The sequence below is a fragment of the Acanthochromis polyacanthus genome, chromosome 2, assembly GCF_021347895.1.
Source record: "Acanthochromis polyacanthus isolate Apoly-LR-REF ecotype Palm Island chromosome 2, KAUST_Apoly_ChrSc, whole genome shotgun sequence".
In the NCBI taxonomy this organism is placed as follows: Eukaryota; Metazoa; Chordata; class Actinopteri; family Pomacentridae; genus Acanthochromis; species Acanthochromis polyacanthus.
The window spans coordinates 18410556-18431784 of record NC_067114.1 but is presented as its reverse complement, the minus strand read 5'-3'; the positions used below and the strand labels follow the sequence as shown (position 1 = coordinate 18431784).

General features: G+C 41.4%; 1 protein-coding gene across 1 annotated transcript in view; it reads left to right on the top strand.

The window, feature by feature from the left end:
* The window catches only part of nfatc3a (nuclear factor of activated T cells 3a), a 67762-nt gene that overhangs the window by 24339 nt on the left and 22194 nt on the right, over positions 1–21229 (top strand). The window contains exons 2-4 of the mRNA XM_022208981.2: positions 979–2164; positions 7425–7587; positions 20909–21108. Coding sequence (XP_022064673.1) covers positions 979–2164; positions 7425–7587; positions 20909–21108 — 1549 coding nt within the window. The remainder of the gene's footprint in view (positions 1–978; positions 2165–7424; positions 7588–20908; positions 21109–21229) is intronic.

Genomic DNA, 21229 nt, shown 5'->3' with positions numbered 1-21229 from the left:
CTGAGAGAAAAGCGTTGGACTATTCTAAAGTGGCCTTCTATGAGCCCAGATCTGAATCCCATTGAACATATGTGGAAGGAGCTGAAACATGCCATTTGGAGAAGACACCCATCAAACCTGAGACAACTGGAGCTGTTTGCTCATGAGGAGTGGGCCAAAATACCTGTTGACAGCTGCAGAACGCTCATTGACAAATACAGAAGTCGTTTAATTGCAGTGATTGCCTCAAAAGGTTGTGCAACAAAATATTAAGTTATGGGTACCATCATTTTTGTCCAGCCCTATTTCATTAGTTTGTTTTTTTTAAATAATTATGTTAATCAACAATTCAAAAGTGATGGCTGATTTTGATTATTTAATTTTCAATAAATTTTTATTTATTGTTACTTTTGTGAGTTTCAAGTGATTTCAGAGAGAATTGTGGGTTTTTCCTTCTTTAACTGAGGGGTACCAACAATTTTGTCCACGTGTGTAGGTGCACAGGCAATACTTACATACACAGTACATTTTGCTAGTAATGCTTACATGCTTGTTCTTAAGTTTCTGAATTCAAAAAAGGACTTGTGGTGGAATATTGTCATAGTGTGATATTGGTACTTTTACCAAAGAAAGAAATGTATTTACAGTCTAAAATGTAATAGACATAACCTGAAATATGGCTACACTATATTTGGTTCCTTTGATGTTGCCTCAGAACCATTATGTGATTCTGGATCTGCTGGGCTAGATGGATAAAGCAGTACTTTATTCTTAGATTAATTGTATTCATCCAGTTCTGTCCATTATTGTATTCCATGGCTGTGACCATGATGGGGATAATAGCAATAATTGTGTTTTTTTTGGAACTCAAGTTTTTTTTTTTTTTTTTACTCCGTTATTCAATGATGTCAAACTAAGGAACATTACAGGAGAAAAAAACGGTAGTAACAGAAAACTACATTGCTGTATCCTAATCTTCCCATCCTTTTCTTCTCCTAGATCTGGAGCCTGATGACAGCACATCGTTCTATATCCTAAATGTAGGCCAGCCCCAGTCTATGGTCTCTAACCACCAGTCTATTGGCTTGCCACGTCATGGCATGCAGTCTCACTCCCAGGTCATCAACACTTCGCCACGCCTTCAGTCACACAAACCAGGACCTGAACTCCCGAGCTATGAGGCCCAAGACTCCAAGTATGCCACCTCCCCCCTGTTGCCCTCTGCTCCTGTGGAGGCACCGAAGGCCTTTGAGTGCCCCAGTATTCAGATCACCTCCATCTCCCCCAGCTGCCAGCAGGAGATGGATGCCAATGAGGAAGATCTGAGGGCCAATGGCCCTGATGGGGATTACCACGGTGAAAGGCCTTTGTCCAGAGACCACCTGTATTTGCCGCTGGACCATTCATACCGGGACTCTTCGCTCAGCCCCAGCCCATGCAGCAGTCTCTCCTCAAGAAGCTGGTTCTCTGATGCCTCCTCTTGTGAATCATTCTCACACGTCTATGACGATGTTGACTCAGAGCTGAATGAAGCAGCTGCCCGGTTTACCCTGGGCTCCCCGCTTACTTCCCCAGGTTGTACCTCCCCTCAGACTGGGGGTGGAGTTCTGGAGGAGCAGCCCCACTGGCAGCACCACCACCACCCTGCCTTTGTTCACCACTCCCACTCAATCAGCCTGTCTCCCCGACAATCCCCCTGCCACTCGCCACGCACCAGTGTCACTGATGAAAATTGGCTTAGCCCGCGTCCACCTTCCAGGCCTTCCTCTCGTCCCACCTCACCCTGTGGGAAGAGGCGTCACTCTAGCGCAGACATCTGCTATCCCGGCTCATTGTCTCCTCATCACTCACCCACACCCACGCCAGGACCGTCACCTAGGGGCAGCGTGACAGAGGACACTTGGGTTGGCAGTCCTTCTGTTGGCATGTCACCCTTTCAGTGCTGCCCATCTGAGGCAGACATCCCCTCCAAAACAAGGAAGACCTCACAAGACAGAACAGCTATGCAGACTGGGAAAGGGGAACTAGGGCTAGATGACCAAGGAAATATGTCTCCTAATCTAGACTCACCTTCAGATGAGGCCCTCCACAGCCTGAAGAAGGATGGGCCTGCAGAACAGTTCCTCTCAGTACCCTCCCACTTTTCATGGAATAAACCCAAGCCTGGTCATACACCTATATTCAGGTAAATTTGCTGCAGGATTGTCTAATACCAGGCTAAATTTAACTCCATCTCACAGATGCACTTATCTAATCCAGCTTACACAAATGAGTCATGCAGATGTAGACAAGTCAGTAGGAGAAAAGGTGTCTCAACTAGTTCAAAGAATTTTTCAACTAGGCAACAGACACCTCTGCATTATTAGAGGAGAAGAATCTTGAAGAATGGTATCCTAAATCTTAAAATACTGTTCACCTAAGAGCAAAAAAACAAAAGACGTGTTTTGTTTTTTTATGAATTAGCAATGCGACCACCACTTGGCACAACAGCACACGTTATCAGTAATAAAAATATTGATGGGTCATGGCTAAACAATAAACCTCAGTGGTGAATGTTTTGATAGGAGTTTTGAGCTGTCATAAAAACTCAACACCCTTTTTGATCTAGGAAAGAAGCTGCAGTGCAGTAAATTAGTATCATATAGCTATTTTAGACGGCTATTTAGCTTGTGGATGGAACCCTGCAGATCAGTGTTCAGTAATTGGTGAACTCTGAGCTTTGTATCAGCATTATAAATCTAATTTAGTTTCAGTGTGGAGTAATACTAGTTTATTAGTGTGAGGAGGGAAACACAGGGACACACGTGCTAATTTCAGTGAACACACACACAGAAGGAGGAGTCCGCTGTGTGTTCTCCAATGTGTGCAGCAGATGAAGACATGGCCTTGTTTGTGTGCACTGGCCCCTAGCACTGTAAATCAGTACAGGGCACATATGGCAAGGAGGCCACCACACACACACACACACACACACACACACACACACACACACACACACACACACACACACACACACACACACACACACACACACACACACACACACACACACACACACACACACACACACACACACACAGACAACACAAAGGCTTTCTCACACAGACTTATCACTGTCCAGACAATAACACGGTCAGCTCTAAGGATGAGTCACAATTCTCAATTTGATCTTTTTATCCATCGTTTTGTCTATGAATTTTCCTGCTAGAGCTATAGCTAAGACAGTAACAGAATTTTTACTTTTACTTTTTACTTAATTTTTATTTTTACTGAAGAGCTTATGTGGTATATCTGTCATTGCTTGCCTTACTTACGTACACTAATAGATGCTTTCACTGGCAACAAGTATAATTCTTGACAAAATTTTCATTTTCAGACAGGACTTGTATAGCAGATGAGAGTCAGATGGCATAAACCCCTGTTTGCCATGAGATAGGGTGTTGTTGATTTGCCTATGTGCATGCATATGTGTGTTAGTAGTGTTTTGAACAGATGGCCGAGGTGGAATGGGTGGGATTGGGTGGGATGAAAAACTGGTGGGGTGTTCAGACACTTGCTTTGACCAAGAATTGGATCACGCCTCACTTCTTGAGCTGTCTACAAGACATGTTAATTAATTATTGAAAGTTAGTTGCCACACGCTTTATTTAAACAAAAGGCCAGTTTTGCTTTGTGGCAAATGTAATATGTAGATCCCCGGTAAACAGAACTTAGGCTAGAATGTCTTACCAAAAAAAAAAAATTGTAGTAACAAATAGAAAAAAATGCAGAAGAAAAATGGGATAACCTTTGAACTGAAAAATGCTTCATTTGATGGCAGCAGTAGACTTGGAATTACTTCGCTGATGGTAATATTGGTTAAAGGTTATACATTGTGGAGTCACTGGTATACATAGAAACTAATGTCAAATTGACTCAGAAAACAGCAAGAAAACATCACAACCATGCATTGTTTTCCTTCATTGCTAAATGTATATTTCAATCGTCAAGACGTCGTTTTGTGACTCGACCTCAATTCATATAACTTGCGTAGATGCAAGATTATCCTAATTCATTTGATGGAAATTATGCCAGTGGGACCATGAACACCATGAAGAAGACTATGTTATGGGAATGAACTGAAGCGCCTACACTATGAGACATTTGAGAAAGGTTATGCTATGTCAGGATGTAGTCCATCACTCCTGCTCCATCACAAGCTCATGTTTCTTCTGTACTCCCCTGCTCCTGTTACCGTAGCAGCAAACCCACACTTCCTTGATGGTTATGTCATAGCTGCTGGGAGGAAAACACAAGGGTTAGGATGCCTCTATTCCACCCTGTCAGAGTGATTATCTTGTTCTTAATAGTGTCACCTGCTGTCAGTGAAGTTGTAGATGGCAAATAATACCTAAAAGTATTGTCACTGATATACTGATTATTTTGATATTGACAGATTACTGTAGATGATGTATTTATTATGGCATCATGCCATTTAAATAGCCATATAGTAGGCAGAGGAAGAGAAACAAACTCCAACAAGCAAAAAAATGTCAGTTATTTTTGTGTCTGTAATGACATTATTCGCACAATCTGACTTTTTTCTCTTTACGTACATTAAAATTTAAAGTCGTTGGAGAACCTGTTGTCTGTTGTTCAGTTACATTTAAAACTACAAGGCTCCATTTGGCGGCACACAACCTTTACAAAACATCCGACACTTGCCTTTTTCTTTCCAAAATGCAGTCTTCCTTGTGGGTTTGGTGCCATTCTGTAAGGCAGTTTATGAAGCAAAATGGCTCCACTGAAAGCCTGACTCACATGTCTTTAATCCAGTCTGATCACACTGGTCTGCATGCAGCCAGCATTTGACAGGCATTTGGAAGAGGAAGAATTAAAGGAATCAGCCATGCTGGCTAGAGCTTTACAAACTTTCCCTTAAATTATTTGTACTTTCAAAGATGTCATGCAGTTTAGTTTGCATGCTAGGAGTCGGGACTGTCTTTGGTCAAGTCAAATAGAAGTTTATGCCACCATGTGACAGAGCGCACAAAGAGCCTACAGTGGTCAGTGCTAAGGAAGAGATCAAATATGAGACCGCCCAAACTTTTAGTTGCCTACACTGTTGAGACAATTCACTGATTCAGGCCTCACATACACAGCAATCTAGCCTCGCCGCGCTAGACAACCCACGGCAACGAATTTAATTCTCTGCCAGGGTGGGTCTAGTTACCCTCCATAAGGCTCGAGGCTGGATTCTCCTAAAACTGGCCAGACCAATCACCATGAAGTGTAGAGTCAGAAGGCGGGCATAACGAAGTGACGACAGAGGTGTGACGATTCTGACAGAAACAACCGGCGCACAATAAACAGTTATCTTTCGACTCGGCTTTGACCACATCCCTTAAAGATTTGAAGCTAAAATTCAACTTGAAAGATAAACAAAGGACGGCACTTAAGTGTTTCATTGAGAAGAAAGACATATTTGGACTTACGCCGACGGGATATGGCAAATCCTTAATATACCAGTTGGCTCCGCGGGTTGGGAAGCTAATGGGACTTAGCCACAATCCGCCGGTGCTCTCGGAACTACGTCAGCCTATTCGTTGCGTTGATTGGTTGTATACCTACCCAATTGCTGCAGAGGGATTTGATAGACAACCTTTTAGCCCGCCTCCCTCCCTGTCGAGCTTCCCTAGACCCTTGTGCCGTCAGAAACATGGGTGTAGCATGGCTAGGCTAACAGCAATCAGCTTTCAGACACAAATCAATGGACACCTTGATAGTTTGGATACACACACACACACACACACACACACACACACACACACACACACACACACACACACACACACACACACACACACACATGCATGTAGCATGTGCTGCTCTGCAATCGACTTCTTGGATCATGAATACTTAATTGTGTACCCTGTCATGATGTGGACTACAGGTACAGTAGAAAGAGTCTTCAAGTAAAACATATATATACTGTGTAATAGCACAGGTATTACAGGGTGATGTTACAGATAATACAGAAAATAGTAGGATTATAAAATCTTAGCAAAAAAATGGAAAACAAAACAGGTGAGCTTATAATATAAGCAGAGTACAAGGTATTAGTCTTTGTGAAACTTGACTAATTTACACCAAACTGTGGATGAACTATATTCTGAAAATTTCTTAGGGTACTATCGGAATAGACAGAATTAATACAGTGACAAAGTTGGAAAGATTATCGTTAATATTAATTTGACTTAGTGGTCTAGTAAGTTTTATTTCATTTAAATTGTTCTTATGCGTTAGTTTTTTTGCATATCTTTAGTACGGTTTGTTTGGAATGCAGCACGACGCTCTAAAATCCCTACTTATAGTGGATTATAATAAAATACATTTCATAAATCATAATCATGAACAATACATAGAACAATCACTGAAAAGGTTATAGCTTTGTTTGTTTTATACTAATGACTGACGCAAGTGTTTACAAAATGTTTTGGGGATAAAGTGATCTAATGCACTCAGATGAAGGGATCCAGTTTCTCTGTGGAGACGGCCATTGAGTGTTTTATTTTTGAGTGCAGCTGTTCAAATATGATTGTGGCCTACACAGATAACAAAAAAGAGACACGGAGGAAAAACACACAATGCTAGCCGCTGCAATGCACTACACATAAAATATACACTTGTACAGTATCCACACAGTCACACACACACACACACACACACACACACACACACACACACACACACACACACACACACACACACACACACACACACACACACACACACACACAGTAATTTATGCATTGGCTGACACACACTCTTGTCCTGCCACCCATTCACTGACCCACACAGGGGTAAAGACTCAGAAAAAAAAGTCCCCCTTAGGAAATGATTCACCCTTAAAGCCTTAACATGACCTATTACAAGTTGTTGTGTTTAAGAACAGGATTAATGCATGTGGGCATTCCAGTGATTCACTGTCTGATGGTGCTAAGCACTCTGCATTTTATACCCCCTTTCGCACCTATTGCACCGTGTCACCCAATGAAGGGGGAATACCACATTTTCAGACTTGAGACAGGTTTCTGTCATCAGCCATGAGTTAGAGCACGTTTGCACTGCTTGACCTTATACTATAATGTCGCAGGATTAACATATCTGTGCAGAATAATTAAAATATTTAAAATCCTAACGTACGTAGACCCAAGCAAATTTTCAGATTTGATTTTTTTTAATGCTCCCTCAATCTTAACCTTTAGATAGAACTGTTTTTTCAAATCTATTGCCCGTGTACTATTTGCTACAACCACAAACATTTCTAAATTATGTTTCAAATTAATTCTGACTACACCTTTTTCACAACACTGTATGCTTTTAGAGTTTGTTAACAGAGCTCTAACGTCCTCTACCTCTCTGCGTGGGTGTGAATGTGCATGCTTGTGGTATTCCTTCCTCAGGACCTCCTCACTGCCTCCTCTAGATTGGCCACTGCCAAGCCAGTTCAGCCAGTATGAACTGAAGATAGAGGTGCAACCCAAAGCCCACCACCGAGCACACTATGAGACTGAGGGCAGCAGGGGAGCCGTCAAAGCAGCATCTGGTGGCCATCCAATCGTCAAGGTAATAATTTGTGTGTTTTCCCACAGGTTTGGGTCATTTCCTACTGCGCCTTAAGCAAGGTTATAATCCTCCAAAATTTGGCTGTCGAAACTGACCTGAAACTTTATAGATTACAATTTCCAAACACTAAATTGTTGCTCAACATCTTGTGCATTAAGGGAAATTACTTTTGCAGATCATAAGTGAAAGTAAATATAATCATTGATGTCTCTACCATATTTAGAGGTTTAACTTTTATCTGAGGTCTGTTAACACTATTCTGGCAATGTTTTAGAAAAATTACACCCAGAGTACTTATCCAGCTCCCATTGTACTAACCACATCGCCAAAATGTCAACTATCAGAGCCTCCAGTGGTTAAAGTGAAAGAAGGAGAAATATCTTGAACCTAAGTTGTTTTTATAACTTAGCAACAGCAGTTTGCATGTGACTGAAATGTATTTTCTCTTAAAAGTTTGCACAAGGAGGCTCCCATCGCACTTAAAATACAAATGCCATTAGCTGATGATATAAACCTGCCAGGATATCTTTTGCAGGACCTTGTTGAAAATGCTTTCAGCTGCTTTCACAGTGATCTAAGCATCCACCATTAATCTACTAATAGTAAAGATACATTATTGGACTATAAATAAGTAATTGTTCAGCCTCGTAGCTCAAACATCCACTGGCTAATGGGAATGAGCATTAGATTTAGGGTTTCATTTTACATATTTGCATATGTGGATTGTCACATGGATCCTCTCCTACAGCAGCACTGCCAGTCAGCCTGTTGAAGCAGCGAGATTTGCAGGCAGGCAAGAGACCTGTCACGATAGCCCAGTCAGCTGGTCTGTCATCTGATAGCACCTGTGAGAGACTAGGTGAGCCTCCAATGAGCTATGGCTGCTTTTTTCACAGAGACTGAGAGAGGGGGGGGGGGGGGGGGGGCAGAAGATTTCAGTCTCATGAATTTTTCAAGACTCCAATGACAAGCTTTCTTTGTGTGTATGGTTAAGAAAGGACCAAATACTGATCCAGATCTATTGTTGGGAAACCTTACAATGGCAGAGTTCAGGCTGATAGACTGGTCAGCTGTTCATTTAGTCCAGTAGGACTGCCATGTACAGAACACTAACCTCGGAACACCTACATCTGCTCTGTTGGCATTACAGTGGAACCTACATAATTTTCTTTGCCAAATTTTGTGCAGTAGAACTGAATGAGCGTTTTGTCTAAATGTTTTTTTGTTGTTGTTGTAGTATGGTTTATATATTATTGGTCCTATTTGGTTTCCCACTTGGACTAAATTTGTACTGTTAGTATTGTATTTGTTAGAATTTCTTGGAACTATAGATGGGAAATTTATTAGTCCTGAGGTGAGCTCAGTCACTGCTCATTATACACATTACACAGGCTATAACAATTAAGATAAAATACAACACTTGAACAGCTGTGGACACAAAATTTCCTGAAACAAGGACGTCTAAACTGCTGCCATTTGTTGCTTTAGAAACAGCCTATGTCCTCATACATTCAGTCATGCAGGCTCCCTTCAGGCCAATCATTAACCATTTCTACCTCAGTTAGACCAAGATTCAATCCTGCCATATGTGACGATGCATAATTTAGCTGTCAAATTTTTTCAACCGAGCGTTTGCCACGGTTGCCCTCATTTCTCATCCCCAAAGGCAATTGTTTAGTTTGTCACTTTCCTTGCAGTAGCTAGTGACAAGAAAATAATATATCTTCAGTTAGACAAGGTCATTTCAAAGTTGATTCCATCTCCAGCTGCAATCTGGTCTGCAGTACCAACATGTTTAGCCCTGAAAGTCATTAGAGTCAGTTTAGCTGTTCTGTAGAAGCAGCAGACTCAGGTTTGTTGGCTCTGAATGATTTTATTATTGTGTAGGTATTTTTTTTTAATGTTATTATGGTTATTAGTTTCGTTGGGCTAAATATTAACCAAGATTACAATCTGAAACCAACTCCAATAAAAAATAAACAACAGTTGAGGTCGAGGAGGCAAGAACAGAAGATAAACTACAGACAAAGTCAGGTTCACTCACAATCGTCTACTATTTCATTTATATCATTATTTTTTTAGATTGGCATGGTTTACCACTCACTTTGTTGTGTTCTTGATACATTTCAGTACAATAAATGTCCTGTAGTATGATTTGACCTAGATCTGTGGAGATCGTTGGTCAGCGTTTCTCAACATACAGCTGCTGTTTACACTCCGTCACAGAATGCTGCCACTACCTGTGATGGAAATGAAAATCAAATCCATTTCTGCTAAAATGCACTCAAATTTACAGATATCAACGTGTTTTCATGGACAGCATGAGCAGAAAAAGCAAGAGAAGCACACGTATAACATTTGCTTGCCATCAGCTGCAGTTTGCAGAGCTCTGTGCAGAGAAAATGTGTGGGTGAATAACTTATGAGTGAGAAGGGAGTAAACAAGTGCGAGCAAGTCATTTTTTTCATATATGTATATGTGATATGAAACTAAAAAAAAATCTTTACACCATCTTGTAGTCAGGCATTACACACATCCCTCCACTCTTTTGACTGTGGATGCAGTTTTTAGGTTCATGTTTTTCATGCCTCATCATTAATAATGTCCAAATGTGAAGAAGTGAACTGCTGTCTTGTACTGTGAGGATGGATACATCGGCACTTGTCCAGCAGGTCTAACAGTCACTCTTTGTTTACTAAACATCCAGTCCTCTATTGTTAGTCTCCTTAGCTCCATTTTGATGCTCTATGCAAAAAAGTGCCTTAAAAGGTACTTGAAAGGTCACTTCTTTGTGCTGTTATGTCATTATTGTTTGTACAGAAACACATTTACTTCAAAAACCAAAATCACACACACACACACACACACACACACACACACACACACACACACACACACACACACACACACACACACACACACACACTGCGTTTTCTTTGAGGTTGTCAGAACACGCAATGAGATGCATGTTCTTTTAGTATTTTTAGGAAAAATGCTAACAATGTCTGAACAGCAACAACAACAAAGGCTGAACCTGATTAAAGGGACTCTGAAGTCATTCAGCCTCTGTTTTGACCTAGCATACATTGGACGTAAGGGGGTCAGACCACTTGAAACTGTTAACAAGCTTGCATATATCATATTTCCCAGGTGCACTGTTGGTGTGAAGTAAGCTGTTCCCTGGAGGCAGAATGTCACAGGTGCATGTGTGATTGCAGCCTCTCTGTATTTCAAACACTGCAAATATTAAAGGTTTTGGTGGACAGCAGAAAGAAAAGGAACTGTCCTTTTTTATAATTAAAAGTTTTGTTGACAAATTCTCAACAATATAGATTTGGTGACTTTGCTTCATGGCTCCTGTTATGAGCATTTCTGTTATTCTTCTACTCTTTTCTACTCCATTTCTCACTCTGAATTCAAATCAAACATTGCTTTCATGATTTAATCTTTTTGATCTAAAGTACTGTGATATTCACGCTGTTGTCCTTCCTATAGACTGTTCCTCCTCTGTGCTCTGCGGGACCTCTTACTGTCATTGAATCTTGACACTAGTAGTGTGATGTCACCAGATGACGCCATAGCTGCCATCTGGACATAGTGATGACTTCCTTTTGTGACCTCGCTGTTGCCCAAATCAGTGCACCACCAAGCTGCAGTGTCAACAGAAAAAATGAGGATGTCTGAGCTGTTGAGCTGATGTAGTTTAAATACTTCAAAGGTCTGAGATGGTTTGCCTTTTTCTGTAACTATGTAAGATGGAAAATAGTAAGTTACCACATGCCTTCTGTTTTGTGTTTGTCTTGAATGTGGAAATGTTTTTCATTTCAAACATTTGACTACTAGATACAAGACGTCTCCCACTTCACTGAAAGACCATTCTGAATGTATGCGTAATGCATCCTTCACGGTTAAGTTTCACACTGGTGTAAGTTAACTGCTGACTGGACCGAGGCTGAACTTCAGACTAGTTGTGATTTCACAAATATTGCTTGCAGGTACATGCCTCAGACTCAGATTTCAGGTGAGCTCAGAGAAACCTTCAACTTTCAGCAAATGAGTTTGAAAACTTCTTCTTGGGTCTAACTCTGAACATACATTATTCTGTGCAGTGAAGGTCAAACATCCAGTTGTAGCCAAAATCACAGAAACACATTTCTGACTGAAGGTGCAACAGAATAGAGTAATAGAAAAAGTTGTAGCATTTTAGTCTTGGTATACAAGTGTAAGGTCTTGAAATAAATAGCGCGAAGCCTCATAAATGCTGAACAGTAGCTGTTGTTTGTTGATGCTCCCCAAAATAAAAAACAGGAAACATAGCAGTTAATCTGTTCTGCCCATCTTTATATTTCACATGTGGTTTAAATGCTTGCTAGATGGCAGCTATGTGGCTTGTCACTCAGTTTCTTTCTGCGCTGAATGCCCTCTTTGAAAGTGCTGGGATAACTAATCGGTTCTTTCCCACAGTTTCCTCATTTTTGGAAAGTTCATTGAGATCCCTTCATCCAAGGGATCTGCATTTCTCGCTGCTTGGACTTGTTTGTGCTCTAAGTGTTGGTTCGTTATTTTAGTCTTTCAATCACACCAACTACTTTGGTTTGTAATGTTTTCTTGGATTTGAAATTTTTTCTTGGGGGATGTATAGACTCTACTTTAAAGCTCAAACCACTCTCTTGTAGCAGTGGATGTCTTGGCTTCATGTCTCTTAGTAACATCATCAGTACCGTCACGGAATGGCCAAACTTTTGCAGATGATTTGGGGCTTTGTTTACAAACTTGAGAATGTCTCCCTTCTGACATGTAGACACCAGTGCACTGTTTCCTGTGTTCTGCCAGCTATTGACTTTGTTGCTTGATCACATTTTGATGAAGTCCCAAGAGGTGTGTCATTGATCAGACTGTGGTCACGCAAACTAAAAGGGCCACTGTTGGTAAGTCTTTTTGTTTTGGTGCTCTGCCAGAAGATATTTTGAAATGTGACTTCTGTAAAATTTTACACAAATAGTTCATTTTAAAGGCTAATTTTCAAGTGTTTTATTTTTAAATTGTAAAAAAAGAAATAGGATTTACTGGTTAATTCCCCAGTGCTGATAATGGCACACTCACAAGTTTTCTGTCTGTTAATATCTCATTTTGCAAGTGCATTTTACAAGACAGGATTGCTGATTGTTGCACATAGTTTTGATGTCAGCCTTCAAAAACTGGCTTTTCTGCAAGAAGGAAGTATTTCAGTGTGTCATAGTTTCTGTTTAGTTGCCTGCTAGCTTAAGTGTCAAGCCTTTCAGTTGCTCTGCATCGAACTGAATGACTCAGATGATAAGCAGTTTTAAGTCAGTTATTTCAAACCTGTAGTTTTGGGAACCAGACACAGGATGTAGCAGCTGTTAAGACGTGTAACCACAGAAAATAAGCGGCAATTGAACCACCAAGGAGATCCCATTGTAGCGCTGGAACCAGAATGATTCAGTTTTAGCCTGTTATCGTACTCCAGCAAGATGATGTTGGGTGCTGGTACTTCTGTGTACCCACTTGTCTGACTTTATGACTTTAAAGCAGTTCAATGTATTGTGTGGTGCATGCCCGAGTCAGCTGGGATAGGCTCCAGCTCCCCTCACGACCCTAGTGAGGATAAAGCGGTGTATTGAGAATAGATGGATGGATGGATGTTGTATGTATTAAGTAGACATAGCTGAAGCCTTTGTATTTTGTGTTCTGGCAACAGAAGTTCGTGTAACTGTTGCTTTAGGAATAAAACATGAGACTGCAGTGTGTTGGGAGTTTGACACCAGCTTTGTCTGTTATTACTAGTAAGGAAGACTTGAGGGTGTTGACCAGCTGTTGATCACTGATCTAAAGAGAGACAGGGGTGTCATTATGCATTGGCTGGCGATGGTCATAACAGTCAGCTCATTTTCTCTCTCTCTGTATGTATGGTAGCCAGACAAAGACTACAAAGCATGACAGTGTTTACGTTGAATTGTTTTGACAGACATGATTCATAGCACTGGGTTCTTTGAGGAATGCTATGTCTTCCCATGCAAAGGCTGTTACTGAGGGCGAATAACTGCTCACAGTGTAGCTTTGTGATATGTCCAATTTTCTTGTTGTTCATTAGGGGAACAACCACTTTTAAGAAAACTGCAACAGAAGACTTCACCTATATAATTTATCAGAGAAATATTTTGAATTATTGAACTTACTCTATAGAGACTCTATATTTTCTAAACATCAAAATGAGCATTGTGATTTTACAATAATGTGCAACAATGGTTCTCAATATGCTGACAATCTCACCTTTTTAATATAATTGTACACTGCAGGATGGCTACATCTGTGACTGGCTGTTTTAGCCATTCCTCTGGGGCTAGCTGCAGACCTTAATCGGTACACCTGTTGCTAGGAGACATATAAGTCCAAAGCCTCTCTGGCTGGCTGAAGGCTGAGGTATCCTTGTGCGTATTTAACCAGCTTATTTGAGTGCTGCTGCACCCACACAAATATAAGGAGCCCCTCTGGTATTACTGACGGGGCTACAGACAGAGACAGGCAGACAAAACAGAAAAAGGCTGTCAGATGCAGTGAAGAAACAATCACACAGCACAGAAACAAAATGAGTGCACACAAACACAACATCGGACTGTGCTGTACGACGACACAAGTATGGAAAAATAAATATTAAAACCTGTTGCCACAGTTCATAAATCTAAATGAAGCTATGGTGTCTGGTGACAAGGATTTGAAAGAGAATACGGCAGAAGCTGTCCAAGACAGCCTTATATTTCCACCAGCTTGGATGCATTAAATGATTTTGATCCCAGTGCTTGAATGCACGGCCATGACCCCATTACTGTCTGTCTCTGTCATTCACTTTCGCATTTTCAGTGTGTCTAATCCCTCCTCGTATTTTATCCATCTCTTTCTACATCTGTTAGTCTACTTTCTTTTCTTTTACTTGTCATTTTCCTTTCTGCAATCCCGACAGGTCTCTCTTTCTCTCTCCAACTCCCTCAGTAGATTGACTGTCACAGTAGGGAGACACACGGACAACAATGCAGAGCCATGCGGTTTGCACTGTGTGAACTGGCTGGAGCTTGTGTTGCGTTGCCCCAGGGCTGTATTTGATGTAAACATGTTGGAAGCTTGGCTCTCATTTGTTGTAATCAGGCTTAGCGCACAGCGAGAAAACAGTTGCTGAGAGAGGGAGAAAGAGACAGAGAGAGGTGCGTGTGTGTGTGTGAACGTGGGGGAGGATAGAATGGGGAATAAGAGGAATTGAGCTTGGACCAGTCTAGCAAGGCCATATACAGCCCTCATGCAGTATACAGTAAACTCTGCTGTGTGTGTGTGTCAGTGTAGGCGCGTGAATGAGCGTGCGCATGTATTGACCTTGTTTAAACAAACAGTCAACCGGCTCCCTGGCTCTCGCTGCCCTCCCTAGTGTGCTGGGCAAATAGCAAGCCTGTGTGAGCTGCACTGTGTGTGTGTGTGTGTGTCCATAGATCCCATGCTGTGGTGCCACAGTGCCACACAAGGGAAACCACTGCCAGATAAAATGGGCCCTCTCGTGACCTTGACCACTGTTTCTCCTGTTTTTACATCTGCTACACACACACGCTAGCCAGACTGCCACGCACACGCATACTCGCGTACACATGCTCTCACACACACCACAAACCTTTCCAAGGGCCACAGTTTACACCAGAGTCGGTGCGCTTAAGTCCACACATTCTGTCACACACTCACACGACACAAGCTTCAGGGCTGTAGTTTACACCAACGTGAGTCTATGTAGCTGCTAACACACACACACACACACACACATACACACAGAGAGTCTCACCATGGCAACAGTGGAGCAACACAGGGAAACAACTTAGCAGAGTCAGGCGCTCGTTGTGAGAAAGTGTCGAGTTACGGCAGAGGGTTGGAGCTGAGGTAGGTGAGAGGCTCTGACAGGGACAGAGAGGAGAGAGTGACAAAAGGGAAAGAAGCAGGAAGAGATGGGAGGAGGAACGCAAGCCTGGGTTGGGGAGAAAGTGACAAGGAGAGATAAAGAAAACAGGAAAAATAAAAGGGGAGGATAAAACGAGAAAAAGAGGTAAACACAGATAACGAATGGCAGGTTGATGAAGATGCACCGTGAGTGAAGAGCGGCAGTGTTTTGCCACAGGGAGCAGGTGATGTTCTCACTCCCTGCTTTACACATGTTACTTTTCCATTATCAAAACTCTTGGAGTCCAGAGCAGCCCTTACTAGCATAGCAGTGTGTTTTTTTGTATTATAAACAAAGGTTATAATATTTGTTGTGCGTATGCCTGCACACCTGCCTATGTGTTCTTGTAGTGATGGGAGATGTTTTTCCCCCTCAGCCTGCTTTGCCTTATTACTGGATCAGTGGAACAGATGAAGGCCAAAAATAAGTAGGGACTTTATTTAGTGGGAGCTGAGTATGTAACTGTATCCAGCGGTTTTATTTTAGGGGAGAGAGTTCATCCTAAACTCGATCCACAGTCAGAAGCTTGAAGTCAGAAGTTAGTTACATGCTTCAGCGTACATAGGACTGGGGTCATGTGACCACTTTTAATGTCACTGCAGTTTAATATAAGAACTGATCTCTATCAGGCCTGAGTTACTTGCTGACTGACCAGCTGGGCTTGATGCACTCTGGACAGGCTGAAAGGTGAGGAGTTGAAAGTGCAAAGACCACCCTCCTGTGGTATTTCACACTCAGCCATAGATTTAAGGGGTGGCTGAGGGGTGACTCAAGAATGTGGAACAAGTCAAGGGTGCGTGCCGTGTGCGTTCGCTGTCAAGAAGCCTCGTTTGCCAGGAGCATGGTGCAATCCATGTGTGCTTGTTTACATGTCCTGCTGTTTGCAGGTGGTGCTTTACCCATTTTCTAAACTGAAAGTGCAAATAGGCCCCCTAAAGTGTAGTTAGACTACTATTTGGGAAGCGCCTGACATCATTGTGGTCAGCAATTGTCACCCACTCCTAATGCTGTCTCTGGGATGTAAAACAGAGTGTTTGGGTTGAAAAGGCAAATGCAGCATTTTGAAAGAGAGGCATGAATGAATATCAGCTGATATTAAACTAAAGTATTTGGGGAAAAAATGTGCTAAGAATTTGACACTTTTGGCGAGGGTTTTTTTTTTTTTTACTGTACAGCTTCTATTACTTAAATACTAGTCTCATGCACCAAGTTCTCATGTGTTTTAAGGTATAGATATGTAATTGAGCTTTGTTACTTTTTACGGATTACTTTTATAATGCTGCTATAAGTTTTACTCTTATGTAAATTAATCACATTAAACCAAATTAAGGAAACATCAAACAAAAATAATAGTTTTTAGTACGAGCTATCATTGTGGCATAGTGACTAGATTAGCCAGGTTGTGCGGTATGCTTCTGTTTGATCTGGAGTGTTGATTCACTGGAACTGCTAAAGTGAGCCTTTTCCTTCTGGCTCTCTAATCAGGTTTTCCTGGTTGATTATTGGATTTGGAAAGAACTCCTGGCCTGCTAAGTGTATGTTTGTCAACACTCTGGCTCCACAACAATTACCTGATGTGTAAAAGAGGATGTAGACAGAGGAAGACATGAAGAGGACCTGGAAGGAAGAAACAAAATAATTATCCCTTTTTGTTTGATGGTGACAGTTTGATGTGTTTAGCAGAATTGACAAGCTGGAAAAATAAGTCTTAGATAGCTTCTCCTTCATATTTCACATTGCTGAATGTTTAGCCTCAATAATTTCGATGCTTTAAAAGAAAACTTAAGTTTCAAGTTGACACTGACATTAAGACATTGACTGCTTAAAAAAGGTCATATTTTTCTGTCATTTTCCATTTTGATTTACATTCATGAAGTTCTTTCAGTTTCTTATTTCTGTCCTTTCTCACAGATACATTCCTCCAGACACTGTTAACTCTTTTTATCCTGTCTGGAACACACATGGTGTTGCGAATAAACATGCCCTGATTTATGGACACACACACACTCACACACACACACACACACAAACACATACAATGTGTTCTACAGGCACACAGACACATGTATGCAAGCACTGTCTGTGTTCACTTCCACAGTGTGCAGACATGATCATAAAACAAGCAACACAGCCCACAAGACTGTTGATTCCTGTGACTCCACATTTCTTTGAATCCTGAAAAATTGTGTCATTTATAGCCACAGATCCATTTAGGCCCGGGTGCATAATTACCTGTTAGCTTGTTACTAGCCCAATTTATACTTTCATGTGGCTCTTAAGATCTAATGTGGCTTTTAAAGATGAACCCATTACTGGTTATTATGGGGGGGCCTCATGCTGTTCCCTGGTGCAACTTCCTTCCGAATACATTTCACGTGCTGCAGCCCGTAGTTTTGAACATTCTGTTAATTCCAGTTTGTCATGGGTTGTGATGAGAAAGCAGAGTAAAAATTATTGCAAGACATGCCACATCTGTCAGTTCTACTATAAATTTTGGCAAAACATTGTGTCTCTCTGACTTTATATTTGCTTTGCTTTGTGGAGCAATCATCTCTGTGGATCGTGTCCTGCAGCATACTCTACACCTCAGGAACCAACACAGACACGCACCCAAAAGCCTTGTGAATTACTGATCTGTTTAGTCATTCACTCTAATTAATCCTTCACCGAGCAGTTATAAAGCACATTTGGAGGATGTGGTGGAGTGTCAACATACCTTGGGGTAGGGAATTTTTGCTTCAAAAAGCCTTACTAAGCTTCGGGGGAATTTTGTTTTAAAAGCCACAGTTTGAAATGTAATCACTGATTTATTGGTACCAATCAACAAACCATTTCCTCCATAATTCTACAAGACCATAACATGGGACTTCCTCGTGGAGATGCAACAGCACTTTTAATAGATTTCTGGTTAGAATTTTTCAGGATGTTTTGAAAGTAAAGCTATTTGTGAAGATCGAATCACCAATATATTAGCAGTGCCAATGATGGGATTATTTTTTCTCTGGCCTTGTATATAGAAATGCCTTTAAATTTCTCAACTTAACTGGCTATAAACACTGCCTATGTAAACTCAGCAAGCAAATACATGAACATCAAGTGGTACAGTGACCTGTTTGATCCAGACAGTGTCACAAGCTGTATGTTTTTTTTTCTCATAGCGGTTGGTATATGATGCTGTTTTGCCAGCTTGAACTTGCACTTTCCGGCATAAACTTGTGTACAGCTAGTCTGAAAGACTGGAAGCGAAAAAGAAATGCGCCACCACAGAAAGCTGTGTGTTCACTGTTTGGTGTATATATACGAAAAATAAATTTCTTCTATCCACAAAAGTTAGGTATGTTGAAAGGATTAGTTCAAGGTAATTGTGCATCTCCTGTCCTGCTTGGTCTAGAGTAGTAAGAAGCCTTAGTCAAGTTTTGTTTACAAGCCAGAGAGTACGTTTTCTCCTGTTTTAGTTTCTGTTTAGCTGTCCTTTGGGAACCAGTAAGTCCTTATTGAGTTCAGTAGCACAACCCTCTAAAGATAGAAGGTTTTTATTCAGTTCAGAACAGTGAATCATTATTAAGATTTAAACTCCACCCTGCCTCACTAGTATTTTCCTCTGGAGGCTCGTCCTCTTACATAGCCTGCTGTAAAAACAGCATATTTCACTTTTTCCACAGCTTGGTTCAACGAAGGTACCCCCATACCTCCACTTTTTTCACCACAGGGAACTGTCTTGGAAGTAGTGAGTGAGAGTGAACGAGAGGTTTAATGCAAAATTGAGCTCAGGCTACCGCTAAATCCATTAACAAGAGTTCCCAAGAACACAGATTCCACTGCTGATTCCAGCTCACCTTTTACCAATGCTGGAAATAAGTTATGTTTAAAAATACTTCTGCAAACCAGTGCAGTTTAAAAATTGACTTCAAAGAAAGTCAATATTTTGAAACCATGCACACATTTTTTGGGTTTGCTCACTGTTTTTCTCACTTGCGTATGTTTCCAGGGCCTGATTGTGACAAATTTCACTCGTTTTATTTTAGCTAATTTTGGAACAGCACATGACAATTCCCAAACTACACCCACTTTCTGTCCATCCAGACGCCAAACATTTTGTACTAAACATTGACACAGCGGTGTGTGACGCAAACCTGCAGTGAGGAAAGGGTCAGTAGCCAGCTGTGGTGGGGTTGAGGCTTGGCAGTTCCTGGGGTGAACTAGCAATGAAAGGCCTTGTTCTTTTCTGTTGCCCTCAACAGGCTGCCTTCCATCTGAGTTGGAGGTGTGGGCTTATGAGGGCAGTATGGTGGGAGTGTGTGCGTATGGGGGGTGCCATCCTGCCGTCACGGAGTCTGCCAAGTACAACATTACAACAGTAGAGGGATTGTGTGGCCTGTGTGTTTTTTCTGTCCCTCTGAGGAGAAAAGGTCCTGCTCCCCTTTCCGTCTTCCCCTTGTCTTTACCAAACACGCAACACTTTTCCTACATCAAACATCTCACCTGTCTGAATGGGAACTGAGGTGCCGGCACTCATGGACAACCGGAGAGGACTGCTGCTGCTTGGCGCTCAGTGTCAACTTGATTGGCACACGCAAACCACTGCATTTGAACTGACATTTTGTTTTTACCACACTATAACTATTACAATCCATTTCATATATGTGTGTGTGTGTGTGTGTGTGTGTGTGTGTGTGTGTGTGTGTGTGTGTGTGTGTGTGTGTGTGTGTGTGTGTGTGTGTGTGTGTGTGAGAAGAACTCACAGAACAAGTGGAGGAACATTTAAGAGATGCTTTTTGTATAATTGCACAGGTTTGTGTTAGTTTTTAATTTTTCAGGTTGTTGTTGTGTCTAAAGCAACATATTTAAAATGTTTTTTTTTCTGTAAGCAACAACCCAGCATGATCTTAGCAGTGACAGTGATTTGTAAGTGTTCACTTATCTTCTTTTGGTAATTTAACTCAGTTTTCTTGTAACTTTGTGTTGTCTGTGAATGTACTGAAGGACAAATGGAACTGTGTTTATTAAAAAAAGATTGAGTGCATCAGGTTTTCTCTGAAAATATTTCCTTTAGCAAAAAGCCTGCAGACGGAAAAATTTGAAGGCTATTAGTTGAAAACATAAGTGTCAAACTGGTAAGAGGCCAAAGCGTCAGATGAATCTCCAGTGGCCCTGCCAGAAATATCACAACACCCTCGACCTGCCATTAAGGTTCCCCTCCAAAAAAGGGGTGGCTTTCTGAAAGGGAATGGAAATGAAAAGAATATTCATTTGTTCACACCTCTTGTCTGGAGCCCAAGGACTCACATCTGTTTTTATTCTGTTTTTCTATCTCTCTCTGTCATGTCTCAGCTCATTGGCTACAGTGAGAAGCCTGTCAACCTGCAGATGTTCATCGGAACAGCAGATGACCGTTACTTGAGGCCGCACGCGTTCTACCAGGTGCACCGGATCACCGGAAAAACTGTAGCTACAGCCAGCCAAGAAATTATTGTCTCCAGCACCAAAGTTCTTGAAATTCCTCTCCTTCCTGAAAACAACATGTCAGCCAGGTAGTTGTCAGAAGCACTTCAGGGTTACATTACTCAGCTATGAGCTTACCACCATGAAGGAGGCCCTGTCCAATGAAAAATAACCACAAATATGATTATACATGGTTGTAATATCTTCCAA